Consider the following 14,294-nt stretch of genomic DNA (forward strand, 5'->3'; position numbering starts at 1 on the left):
TATTTTTGTTTTTATTTCTATTCCTCTAGGAGGTGGGTCAAAAAGGATCTTGCTGTGATTTATGTCATACAGTGTTCTGCCAACGTTTTCCTATAAGAGTTTGATAGTGTCTGGCCTTACATTTAGGTCTTTAATCCATTTTGAGTTTATTTTTGTGTACGGTAAGGGAGTGTTCTAATTTCATACTTTTACATGTACCTGTCCAGTTTTCCCAGCACCACTTATTGAAGAGCCTGTCTTTTCTCCATTGTATATTCTTGTCTCCTTTATCAAAGATAAGGTGACCATATGTGCGTGGGTTTATCTCTGGGCTTTCTATCCTGTTCCATTGATCTATATTTCTGTTTTTGTGCCAGTACCATACTGTCTTTATTACTATAGCTTTGTAGTATAGTCTGAAGTCAGGGAGCCTGATTCCTCCAGCTCTATTTTTCATTCTCCTGATTGCTTTGGCTATTCAGGGTCTTTTGTGTTTCTATACAATTGTGAAATTTTTTGTTCCAGTTCTGTGAAAAATGCCAGTGGTAGTTTGATAGGGATTGCATTGAATCTGTAGATTGCTTTGGGTAGTATACTCATTTTCACAATGTTGATTCTTCCAATCCAATAACATGGTATATCTCTCCAACAATTTGTATCATCTTTAATTTCTTTCATCAGTGTCTTACAATTTTCTGCATACAGGTTTTGTCTCCTTAGGTAGGTTTATTCCTAGATATTTTACTCTTTTTGTTGCAGTGGTAAATGGGAGTGTTTTCTTAATTTCACTTTCAGATTTTTCATCATTAGTGTATAGAAATGCCAGAGATTTCTGTGCATTAATTTTGTATCCTGCTACTTTACCAAATTCATTGATTAGCTCTAGTAGTTTTCTGGTAGCATCTTTAGGATTCTCTATGTGGAGAATCATGTCATCTGCAAACAGTGACAACTTTATTTCATCTTTTCTGATTTGGATTCCTTTTATTTCTTTTTCTTCTCTGATTGCTGTGGCTAAAACTTCCAAAACTATGTTGAATAAGAGTGGTGAGAGTGGGCAACCTTGTCTTTTCATGATCTTAGTGGAGTTTCAGTTTTTCACCATTGAGGTTTATGTTGGCTGTGGGTTTGTCATATATGGCCTTTATTATGTTGAGGAAAGTTCCCTCTATGCCTACTTTCTGCAGGGTTTTTATCATAAATGGGTGTTGAATTTTGTCAAAAGCTTTCTCTGCATCTATTGAGATGATCATATGGTTTTTCTCCTTCAATTTGTTTATATGGTGTATCACGTTGATTGATTTGCATATATTGAAGAATCCTTGCATTCCTGGAATAAACCCCACTTGATCATGGTGTATGATCCTTTTAATCTGTTGTTGGATTCTGTTTGCTAGTATTTTGTTGAGGATTTGTGCATCTATGTTCATCAGTGATACTGGCCTGTAGTTTTCTTTCTTTGTGACATCTTTGTCTGGTTTTGGTATAAGGGTGATAGTGGCCTCATAGAATGAGTTTGGGAGTGTTCCTCCCTCTGCTATATTTCGGAAGAGTTTGAGAAGGATAGGTGTTAGCTCTTCTCTAAATGTTTGATAGAATTTGCCTGTGAAGCCATCTGGTCCTGGGCTTTTGTTTGTTGGAAGATTTTTAATCACAGTTTCAATTTCAGTGCTTGTGATTGGTCTGTTCATATTTTCTATTTCTTCCTGGTTCAGTCTCGGCAGGTTTTGCATTTCTAAGAATTTGTCCATTTCTTCCAGGTTGTCCATTTTATTGGCACAGAGTTGCTTGTAGTAATCTCTCATGATCTTTTGTATTTCTGCAGTGTCAGTTGTTACTTCTCCTTTTTCATTTCTAATTCTATTGATTTGAGTCTTCTCCCTTTTTTTCTTCATGAGTCTGGCTAATGGTTTATTAATTTTGTTTATCTTCTCAAAGAACCAGCTTTTAGTTTTATTGAACTTTGCTATCGTTTCCTTCATTTCTTTTTCATTTATTTCTGATCTGATCTTTATGATTTTTTTCCTTCTGCTAACTTCGGGGTTTTTTTGTTCTTCTTTCTCTAATTGCTTTAGGTGCAAGTTTAGGTTCTTTATTTGAGATGTTTCCTGTTTCTCAAGGTGGGCTTGTATTGCTATAAACTTCCCTCTTAGAACTGCTTTTGCTGCACCCCATAGGTTTTGGGTCGTCGTGTCTCCATTGTCATTTGTTTCTAGGTATTTTTTGATTTCCTCTTTGATTTCTTCAGTGATCACTTCGTTATTAAGTAGTGTATTGTTTAGCTTCCATGTGTTTGTCTTTTTTACAGATCTTTTCCTGTAATTGATACCTAGTCTCATGGCATTGTGGTCAGAAAAGATACTTCATACCATTTCGATTTTCTTAAATTTACCAAGGCTTGATTTGTGACCCAAGATAGGATCTATCCTGGAGAATGTTCCATGAGCACTTGAGAAAAATGAGTATTCTGTTGTTTTGGGATGCCATGTCCTATACATATCAATTATGTCCATCTTGTTTAATGTATCATTTAAAGCTTGTGTTTCCTTATTTATTTTCATTTTGGATGATCTGTCCATTCATGAAAGTGGGGTGTTAAAGTCCCCTACTATGTTTGTGTTACTGTCAATTTCCCCTTTTATGGCTGTTAGTATTTGCCTTATGTATTGAGGTGCTCCTATGTTGGGTGCATAAATATTTACAATTGTTATATCTTCTTCTTGGATCGATCCCTTGATCATTATGTAGTGTCCTTCTTTGTCTCTTGTAATAGTGTTTACTTAAAGTCTATTTTGTCTCACATGAGGATAGCTACTGCAGCTTTCTTTTGATTTCCATTTGCATGGAATATCTTTTTCCATCCTCTCACTCTCGGTCTGTATGTGTCCCTAGGTCTGAAGTGAGTCTCTTGTAGACAGCATATATACGGGTCTTGTTTTTGTATCAATTCAGCCAGTCTGTGTCTTTTGGTGGGAGCATTCAATCCATTTACATTTAAGGTAATTATCGATATGTATGTTCCTATTTCCATTTTCTTAAGTGTTTTGGGTTTGTTATTGTAGATCTTTTCCTTCTCTTGTTTTTCTTGCCTAGAGAAGTTCCTTTAGCATTTGTTGTAAAGCTGGTTTGGTGGTGCTGAACTGTCTCAGCTTTTGCTTGTCTGTAAAGGTTTTAATTTCTCCATCAAATCTGAATGAGATCCTTGCTGAGTAATCTTGGTTGTAGGTTTTTCTCCTTCATCACTTTAAATATGTCCTGCCAGTCCCTTCTGGCTTGCAGAGTTTCTGCTGAATGATCAGCTGTTAGCCTTATGAGGATTCCCTTGTGTGTTATTTGTTGTTTTTCCCTTGCTGCTTTTAATGTTTTCTTTGTATTTAATTTTTGATAGTTTGATTAATATGTGTCTTGGCATGTGTCTCCTTGGATTTATCTTGTATGGGACTCTCTGTGCTTCCTAGACTTGATTAACTATTTCCTTTCCCATATTAGGGAAGTTTTCAACTATAATCTCTTCAAATATTTTTTCAGTCCCTTTCTTTTACTTTTCTTCTTCTGGGAACCCTATAATTCGAATGTTGGTGCATTTAATGTTGTCCCAGAGGTCTCTGAGACTGTCCTCAGTTCTTTTCATCCTTTTTTTTTTATTCTGTTCTGCAGTAGTTATTTCTACTATTTTATTCTCCAGGTCACTTATCCGTTCTTCTGCCTCAGTTATTCTGCTATTGATCCCTTCTAGAGTATTTTTAATTTCATTTATTGTGTTGTTCATCATTGCTTGTTTCCTCTTTAGTTCTTCTAGGTCCTTGTTAAATGTTTCTTGCATTTTCTCTATTCTATTTCCAAGATTTTGGATCATCTTTACTATCAGTATTCTGAATTCTTTTTCAGGTAGACTGCCTATTTCCTCTTCATTTGTTAGGTCTGGTGGGTTTTTACCTTGCTCCTTCATCTGCTGTGTGTTTTTCTGTCTTCTCATTTTGCTTATCTAACTGTGTTTGGGGTCTCCTTTTCACAGGCTACAGCCGCGTAATTCCCGTTGTTTTTGTTGTCTGCCCTCAGTGGCTAAGGTTGGTTCAGTGGGTTGTGTAGGCTTCCTGGTGGAGGGGACTAGTGCCTGTGTTCTGGTGGATGGGGCTGGATCCTGTCTTTCTGGTGGGCAGGTCCACGTCTGGCGGTGTGTTTTGGGGTGTCTGTGTGCTTATTATGATTTTAGGCAGCCTCTCTGCTAATGGATGGGGCTGTGTTCCTGTCTTGCTTGTTGTTTGGCATAGGGTGTCCAGCACTGTAGCTTGCTGGTCGTTGAGTGAAGCTGGGTCCTGGTGTTGAGATGGAGATCTCTGGGAGATTTTCGCCATTTGATATTACATGGAGCTGGGAGGTCTCTTGTGAACCAGTGTCCTGAAGTTGGATCTCCCTCTTCAGAGGCACAGCACTGACTCCTGGCTGCTGCACCAAGAGCCTTTCATCCACACGGCTCAGAATAAAAGGGAGAAAAAATAGAAAGAAAGAAAGAGGATAAAATAAAGTAAGATAAAATAAAATTATTAAAGTAAAAAATTATTAAGAAAAAAAATTTTTAAGTAAAAAAAAAGAAAAAAGAAAACGGATGGACAGAACCCTAGGACAAATGGCGAAAGCAAAGCTATACAGACAATATCTCACACAGAAGCATACACATACACACTCACAAAAAGAGGAAAAGGGGAAAAAATAATATATCTTGCTCCCAAAGTCCACCTCCTCAATTTGGGATGATTCGTTGTCTATTCAGGTATTCCACAGATGCAGGGTACATCACGTTGAATGTGGAGATTTAATCCGCTGCTCCTGAGGCTGCTGGGAGAGATTTCCCTTTCTCTTCCTTGTTCGCACAGCTCCCGGGGTTCAGCTTTGGATTTGGCCCCGCCTCTGCGTGTAGGCCGCCTGAGGGCGTCTGTTCTTCGCTCAGACAGGACGGCATTAAAGGAACAGCTGATTCGGGGGCTCTGGCTCACTCAGGCCGGGGGGAGGGAGAGGTACTGATGCGGGGCGAGCCTGCGGTGGCAGAGGCCAGCATGACGTTGCACCAGCCTGAGGCGCGCCGTGCGTTCTCCCGGGGAAGTTGTCCCTGGATCCCGGGACCCTGGCCGTGGCGGGCTGCACAGGCTCCCCGGAAGCGGGGTGTGGATAGTGACTTGTGCTTGCACACAGGCTTCTTGGTGGCGGCAGCAGCAGCCTTAGCGTCTCATGCCCATCTTTGGGGTCTGCGCTGATTGCCGCGGCTCGCGCCAGTCTCTGGAGCTCCTTTAAGCAGCGCTGTTAATCCCCTCTCCTCGCGCACCAGGAAACAAAGAGGCAGGAAAAAGTCTCTCGCCTCTTCAGCAGGTCCAGACATTTCCCCGGACTCCCTTCCGGCTAGCCGTGGCGCAGTAGCACCCCTCAGGCTGTGTTCACGCCGCCAACCCCAGTCCTCTCCCTGCACTCCGACCGAAGCCCGAGCCTCAGCTCCCAACCCCGCCCGCCCCGGCGGGGGAGCAGACAAGCCTCTCGGGCTCGTGAGTGCCGGTCGGCCCCGATCCTCTGTGCGGGAATCTCTCCGCTTTGCCCTCCACACCCGTGTCTGTGGCTGTACTCTCCTCCGCGGCTCCGAAGCTTCCCCCCTCCTCCACCCACAGTCTCTGCCTGCGAAGGGGCTCCTAGTGTGTGGAAACCTTTCCTCCTTCACAGCTCCCTCCCACTGGTGCAGGTCCCGTCCCTATCCTTTTGTCTCTGTTTATTCTTTTTTCTTTTGCCCTACCCAGGTACGTGGGGGGTTTCTTGCCTTTTGGGAGGTCTGAGGTCTTCTGCCAGCGTTCAGTAGGTGTTCTGTAGGAGTTGTTCCACGTGTAGATGTATTTCTGATGTATCTGTGGCGAGGAAGGTGATATCCGCGTCTTACTCTTCCGCCATCTTCTCAAATCTCCCCTTACAGTGCTTCTTTACTGTCCATCAGTACAGTAATGAAGTAACATATGTTTTCTGTCATTTCTAGATATTTTAAAGCCAGATATCAAGTTTTCAATGTATCTGATACACAGTACTGACAGTATAGGTCTATGCAAATAACTTTGATGAAAAGAATTCTTTCTGACAATTTTTTTCTAACAAAAATGATCTCTTCCTTAGGAACTGGTGTGCTTATGTACATACCAGATTATCTCCAACAGTGATACTGGACAACCAAGTCACTTATGTTCCAGCTGGTAGAGGGCCCTGTGGCTGGACCAGTGGATCCTGTCCTCAGAGGTATGTAATATTTTTTGAAAATACCTACTTCTTGTACCATAATCATGTGTGGCCTGGAATATATAGAGAAAGTTAATCATTCCAGGTACATGTAAGTATAGGAGGGTCAGGGTAGGGTCATCACATTAAACTGGAAGTATGATCTTAAATAAGTTAAAATGCAGAAACTAATTATACTTGCCTCATGTGGGTGTTTTTAGAATATGTGAGATAAATGGAGTAATATGTTTAGCCTAGTACCTGGTACTCTGTGAGTCTTCAGTGAATGTTAACTCATGTGTCTTTCTATTTTTACTATTACTATTACTTTTATTCTATGACCTGACCAACAATCCTGTCCTTTAATTCCATTAAATTCATACACAGTTTTAAAGGGCTATTGATAATTTCCCTTTCATACTAGGCCAAAGAGAAGTCCATAACTTTGCAAGCCACTAATTGCTATTATGCATGGTAAAGCAGCTAAGTAGGGCCTTTCTTCTTGTGTCTATTGTAATGACTTATTTAGGGGTTTTTGTTTTAATTATGTAATTGTCCTAAAATGTGGGGCTGAGTAATTGATAAATTCTCTGAATTCATACAGTCACAGTAGCTCAGCTGGGGGTGTTTCAGGAATGCCTGCAATAAAAACTAAAATTGTCATTCAGGCCACGATGGCTAATGTTATACAAATAGTCATACGAGTAACTCAGGCAGTGAATCTGACACATTGGCAATCTGGAACAGTGTGCAATAAGGATACATAAAATCAAGGTGTTTCGTAGTCCCTAAAGAAATAGCTAGGGCTCATGGTCCAGAGAACTAAGCATATCTTAGGGATTTGGGAGAGCTGAGCTCCAGTTCTGTTTCTGGCATTTACTCCCTTTGTGACAATTTCCTAGTCAACCTGAGATACAAAGAATGCACTGTTAATTCTTTAGTAATGAAACTATTACCACAGTAACCCCCATCATACTGCCCTTCTGAGTTCAAGGTGAGCTTTTTTCTCTCTTTAAACAAACTAGGAATAGGTATCTTTATTCTCATTTTTTATCTTTCTCTGCATTTGAATGGTTCTCTCCATTCACTCACTATTTCAGTGCACATGCACTGTTTGTCACTTTTTCTTTCTGTCTGAGCCACATACACCAGCAATCCGGTTTGCCAAAGCAGGAACATTGAATCCAATAATAATGCAACTAACTGCTTGAGTTCACCCTAATAAACTCTAAAGAATCCCTTCCAAGCTACCTTACTTCCTGTTTAGCACTAGCTGTTGGACTAGATATGATATTTCACTGAACAGAGTTATTGGCTGAGTATAATTTACAGAAATAAACACAGATGAATGATTAGCCTACTTTCAGAGATGGAAGGAGTCTTACAGCTCATTTTAAAATTGAGGAATAATTTCACACATAATTAATTGCCCATCAGGTTATAGCAGAAACTAAAACCCAGTCTGTTATAATACATAATCCATGAGAGTGACTACTGTGGTCGCCCCATAGTCATACATAACAAACTCTAGATAATGACAGGAGAGGCTAAGCCATGCAGAGTGGATTAAAATCCTAGCTCGATAACTTTTAGATGTGGGACTTGCAGCAAGTATTCCATCTCTCTGTTCCTCAGGTTCCTCATCAGCACGTCAAGATAATAATAATACTTTCCTCATAGAACTAATATGAGGACTAAACAAGATAATACATACCCATTTCACAGAATCATTTGATAGGTATTAGCTAAATGTTGAAGTCATGAGGATAAGGCTAATATGGCCAAATTGGATTTATGATTTCCATTTACATACATAACGCCTGCAATTTAGGGCCATTCACTACTTATATTGATTGTTAATTTGAAATGTTATAGTTTCTTTATTTCCCTTTCATGGCTTCTTCTCAAAAACAACATTTTCTCATGTTAGATCCTCTTCCCTTCCTCACCTCCCTCTTAGAGAAATACTAGATGAGAGAAATAATAGATGGTACAATTTAAAAACTTGAGATGTGAGAAAGTACAGGTTGAAGTCACAGTGGAATATCTAATTTGTTTTGAGTTATTTGATATTGATCTGGAGGAAAACACATCCTTTTAACAATAATGATTTAAGAAATAAGAACTAAAAAAATTATTCCCATAAACTATTTAAAAATTAGAATTACAATAAGTTTTAACATTGGTTTAGTGAAAAGCATTACCAAGGGAAAAGTTATAGAGTCTTTAGAAAACATAATGATAGGTATAAATTTAAAATACCAAAAAGTATAAACCTTAATGCTTTTTGTAATGTACTTAAGGAAATCTAAGTTTGACAATAATATTGATGATGAAGATTCTTATAATAAGAACAGATAACACTTACTGAATGCTTATTTTTTAAAAATATTTATTTATTTATTTGGTTGCATGGGGTCTTAGTTGCGGCAGGTGGGCTCCTTAGTTGTGGCACGCAAACTCTTAACTGCAGCATGCATGTGGGATCTGCTGACCAGGGATCGAAACTGTGCCCCCTGCATTGGGAATGTAGAGTCTTATCCACTGCACCACCAGGGAAGTCCCTGAATGTTTATTATATTCCAGGTATCATCCCAAACACTTTTATTCCAATTGATAATTTAACGTGAGACAAATAATCTGTTTTCCCCCAACTGTTTTCCTCTCTAGATCTCAGAAGATATCAAATCCTGTGTACAGGATGCAACATAAAATTGTTACCTCATTAGAATGGAAGTGCTGTCCTGGATTCAGTGGACCAAAATGTCAGTTAGAAGGTATATTCTAATCTTAATTTCATAATAACAATGAGAAGCATAAAACTTCTAAAGAATAAGCAACTGATTCCAGTGAAGAAAAGAGTTGCAATTTATCTTTTGAACAAAGTTAATTAACATGTAGCCAAACTATCAAGACTGTTACTTTCTTCGAGCTTCCTAATTTAGTAGCTGTGATATCTCATAAGCTGTCCTTTAACTTCTCTCATCATTTTTGTGTTGGTTTCACAGGATGAATAATTGGAGACCTGACTACATACCTTACTGTTTCTTAGCTATATGGCATAGACACATGCCTTGTTAAAATATCAGAAATCCTAATTGTATATGTTTAAATAAACTGTCATTAGAAGTGACCTTACGTAAAAATAAGATTACCCTCTAGTTTTGTTCCAGTTCAGTTATTGGAAATAATATCGTCTATAAATGAAATTCAGTTGTAAAGAATATACCAATATGACATGAATAATCCTGCTTTTAAAAAAATCTCCTAATGGAGCCATTTTTTCAACAGATTTTAAGGATTTTCTGGTGGCAAAAGGCTCATCAAGTACATGGTAACCTGCTGTGGCGTAGCATCCATGTGGCTGTTATTTTGCTTTGGGCTTTAAACAGGTTCCCTGTGAAACGTAAGATATGGCCTCCGCATACATATTTTAAATGAATGAATAGTACAAGGAAGGCTATTAGCGGTAGTGGGGAATTCAATCAGCAGTGTAAGAGACTGTGATTAAAAATTAATGTAAGTGTGGAGAAACCATTATGATGCACATTTTACAAAAAGAAAGTTGTAATATAAAAGCTCTAGAAAACCTGCAGTTTAGTTAAGGATATTATATATGGTTCTTCTAGCCCATTCGTTGAGAATCTATAGGCAAATTTCACTGTAACGCTATTTATTCTGGATATGGCCTTAATTTCAAAGATGTTATAAAAATTTAATACATTTCCAGAGTACAGCATGAATATGTACTTCATTTATAACCAGGTAAAATAAAGTTTTAAACAAAATATCATCTATACCAAAAATATTTGCAAACAAGATACTTTACCATATTGTAAAAAAGAAAAACTCCAAATATGATCCTGCTTTCAAAGGATTTCTAATTTCCGTGAGGTGCACAGATATACTCACAGCAGTAAAGCCTATTTGTTTATAGTCTGTGTATGTCAGACGGTTAAGAGTATTTAGAATTATATTTCTAAAGTCTAAGATTAATTTTTATATTTCTCTCCTTATGAAAAAGGATTTTAATTCCATGATCATTTCTTAAATATTCAGTGTTTGTTCACAATATACCCTTCTAGAAATTTCGAATGTCGTTCCACACCCTATCGTACATAAGAGATAGGAAGCAAAGTCTGTATGTCAAAGAATGTCATGGTGTCCAGCTGATGAGGACTGTGTTGTTTCATGCTTCTTCCTTTTATACCTGCTAATCGATTATTAATCACTATGATGGACTGTATATGCCTAGGAGGGAAAAACATAGAATTCCATCATTATAAATACACATACAAGAGACAAGACAAGTTGACAGTTTTGAATACCTGCTACGTACTATTTTTCCCTTTTTTAGAGAAGTATTATATGAAATATTTAAATGGAATTCAAACAGTTTAGCTTTGATTGCTTACTAACACCTCATGTTCTAATGGATGCAACCTGTGGATATCTTTAATACTGGATTCACAAATCGTTGTCTTGAATCCCCATTAACAAAAATGTCCCAGAACAGTTCTGTGACTCTCTGTCACAATACTGTAACTAGAATTACTCATAATTCAGGTATGTGCTGATTAAGCTGCTGTGGGAAGGACTTCTTTCTATTGAAATCTATGGTAGGAATAATTTTCTGATGGCAGATATGCCCATTGTGTCATTTTGTCACACAGTCAACTCTAATACAACTGTGATTCCAAAAGAACCGACTGTTGCTCCCTACGGCATCCTGACCATCCTCATCTTCCCTTTTATTGAAGTACATAAAAGCTGTTGAATTCTTTATTACTGCAGTTGATGCACTGGTAGTATCAAGAACTACTGAGTCCCTTTGTCCCTTGAGCCATTCTTCATTATCTCATCTATCCTTGGAGCAGGGGGTGGGGAGGTGCACATATTTTCCTTCTGATTCTTACCCAATTATGTGCCAAGGTCCCCCTCCCCTTTTCATCACACTTTATATATGTGCCAACAGTCTTTTATTCTTATGTGGCAGAGAAAATTGTCAGGTTTCCTTTGACAGCACTCTCCACACTGTCTCATATGACAAGCAGCTCCAAATATGGCAAGAATAATCAGTGTGACTGATCCGTTCTTTAAAGCTCTTCAGAGCCCTCAAGGGTTTGGAAAACCTGGTTATGTAGCTACCGTGATAATTACTTCAGTGCTAGTCCTTTACAACAAGAGGAAATTATTTTATTCACAGAAAATTTGTAAACTATTACATGAATTTCACAACTCCCTGTTTCCCCAACAAGTTTCCTCCCCACAACAAAATTCATTTCGTAATAGAAAAAGTAACCATTTTAATTTAAATTGCAGTAGGGAGGTCTTTTTAAATATACAAAAAAAATCGGTAGATCAGGAATAAAATGGAATTGCTGGCAACTGTACTCTTGTTTATTTCTCCTCCTTCACTTTCTACCCTCTCTTTTTCTTTTTCTGTCTCTCTCTCTCTCCATAGACCCATCCCCGACCTGTTCGTAAAGGATGCTGTGATTCAAAATTCGGGTCCAAAGACTTTGAAAAAGAACAGATCCATGTACATGTATAAATGAATCACTTTGCTGTACACCTGACACTAACACAACATTGTTAATCACCTATACTCCAATATAAAATAAAGAGTTAAAAAAGAATCCGTGGGGCAATTATTCCGTTGTCTTATTCTCCAATATGCTGTTTATAATATTACTAACCCTCCACAGATGCTCTTTTTGCTGCAACTCAGATAATCAAAATTCTGGTAATAAGTTCTAGATCAGTTTATTAAAAATATTAGTCATACTGTCAAGAAGAAACTAAGTTTTAAGAAGTCTAAGTGAATAGAGTGTTGCTGGGAGAAAAAGGAGCATTAAGTCCAATGGCAAAGTAACACTTTTTATATATTTTACATTTGTTATATCTTTTTGAGGGTCAACGAGTTTGTCTCAGAAAGGGAGCTAGATTTGTGATATGATATGCGAGAAAGTTTTTTGAAATGTCAGTAACAACATACTTTTTAAGCCAGTTTTATAAAAATTGCAATAATTAGCTTTTCCAGTAGATGTCTCTAAAATGTTCTCAAGTAGTACAAGGAAATTGTGGCTTTGCTCTAATGACACAAAGTACAGGAATTTAAGTTCAAATAATGTTAGATCAGAGAGAAGGAAAAAAAAAAACTTCTTTGCAAATCTGTTTTTAAAAAATCTACTCAGCATATGGTATTTGTTTTTCTCTTTCTGACTTACTTCACTCTGTATGACAGACTCTCGGTCCATCCACCTCACTACAAATAACTCAATTTCGTTTCTTTTTATGGCTGAGTAATATTCCATCGTATATATGTGCCACATGGGAAGCATCCGCATAGTACAGGGGGATCAGCTCAGTGCTCTGTGACCACCTAGAGGGGTGGGATAGGGAGGGTGGGAGGGAGATGCAAGAGGGAAGGGATATGGGCATATAAGTCTATGTATAGCTGATTCACTTTGTTATACAGCAGAAACTAACACAACATTGTAAAGCGATTATACTCCAATAAAGATGTTAAAAAATAAAAAAACAAAGTCCAGTCAGCTTTGATCAGATCCTCTATGTAGGGAAAAGATATTTCATAAAATTGTGCTTTATAAAATCTATCACAGTTATTATGAATGTTAAAAAATGCAATTATGCAGTAATTGGAATAAACTAACCCTGCCATATGTTATGAATATATAGAAATATTTCATTTCACAAGTGTGCACTAATTCAATAAATTATGTCAGAGCTATTGTAACTAACACTATAAATATGGGGCTTCTCTAGTAAGATTATTTTAAATATTACTCCAATTACTATGCCATAAAAGTTATAATATTTAAAACAGAAAAAACCCTGTATTTCTTATAGTTTTGCATATCTGGTTCTCCTCGGTGGTGATTAATGCTTTCCTTTTTGAAAAAGAACATTACCTCCTGTAAGCATCTTTGCTCAATAAAATTAAGATACATTTAGTCAAAAAACACCAGGGACCTTTGTTGCATAAAACTGCATTCTACTGTTTAACTACTAAATCTCGGTAAATCTTTACATATGTACTGAACATCGTCATGCAAGCATTCAGTTGATATCAAAGAATCAGTTGGAAACCCGTCTTGTCAAGCCACACAGGAAAGTTTCTGTTTCTAAGGCAGAGAGAGCAAGCTTCCTCATTACTGAGTTGCCATTAATGACTTCCACGATATGCCTCAAAGGCCTGGAAGGAAACAAAAAAAAAACCTCACAAATAATACCTGTCTAATTAAAAAAAAAGAAAGAAAGAAAAAGCACCTAATAAGAAAACGGTTGCTCTTGACACTTGCTGACCTTGCTTCTCTAAGTCCTTGATCCACCAAGATCAGAGTTTCTAGTGCAAGGGAAAAAGAGTAATTGTATTGGGAGAAGAGAAAAAAGAAATCCAATTTTTAAAATATATTGAATTTTTTTTTAAATGAGAAGTACATAAAGATCTCTGGAAATTATTTGACTTAAATAAATGCCCATCTGTCTCAGCTCCAATATCTTAGAAAGGATCAAAAAAGAAGAGACAGAAAATTGGGCCCTGTGGAACAAAGTAAAGGTCTGTGCTTAAGTGCAAGATAAGATACATTGCCTGGAAAACCTAGAATCGTGGCAGTCCTGTGGTAGAGAATACGTGGGGAAGACACAAAGATTGCTAAATGAAAAAACAAAAGAGCATCGATCAACCAGGAATTTCATCACAGGAGAGTAACTGACTCCTCTGTCAGAGATCCTATCAGTGCTTCTCCACCAGCTAAATACTGCGAAATAAATTGGGATGAATGCAAGTATTGAACTCCAGTCAACAAACAGAGCTAAGGAAAGATAACAAACTATTGAATTTGCTAAACAGGTATTTCAGGTTTTCACAGACCCCATCCAATGAATTCCAGAGAAAAGAGGTTCATATGACAATTGGATCTCAAAGATCTTTGTGTGATGTTTAATAGTTGTTTCTTTTACAATTAGGAGTATAATTTCCTCACCTATTTCCTCCTAAAACAATTAATTTAAAAATAACTATAGCTAAGAGCAAATGGAAAGTTTTA

The 14,294-nt window shown here is 37.6% G+C and overlaps 1 protein-coding gene across 1 annotated transcript in view; it reads left to right on the forward strand.

Moving 5' to 3' along the window:
- MMRN1 (multimerin 1) overlaps positions 1–14,294 on the forward strand; it is a 72,304-nt gene that overhangs the window by 23,750 nt on the left and 34,260 nt on the right. Inside the window, exons 5-6 of the mRNA XM_027116918.1 lie at positions 6,124–6,243; positions 8,893–8,999. Coding sequence (XP_026972719.1) covers positions 6,124–6,243; positions 8,893–8,999 — 227 coding nt within the window. The remainder of the gene's footprint in view (positions 1–6,123; positions 6,244–8,892; positions 9,000–14,294) is intronic.

This window comes from Aethalodelphis obliquidens, unplaced genomic scaffold (genome assembly GCF_003676395.1).
Source record: "Aethalodelphis obliquidens isolate GAN/ISIS:26980383/991018 unplaced genomic scaffold, ASM367639v1 scaffold17, whole genome shotgun sequence".
NCBI classification, from domain to species: Eukaryota; Metazoa; Chordata; class Mammalia; order Artiodactyla; family Delphinidae; genus Aethalodelphis; species Aethalodelphis obliquidens.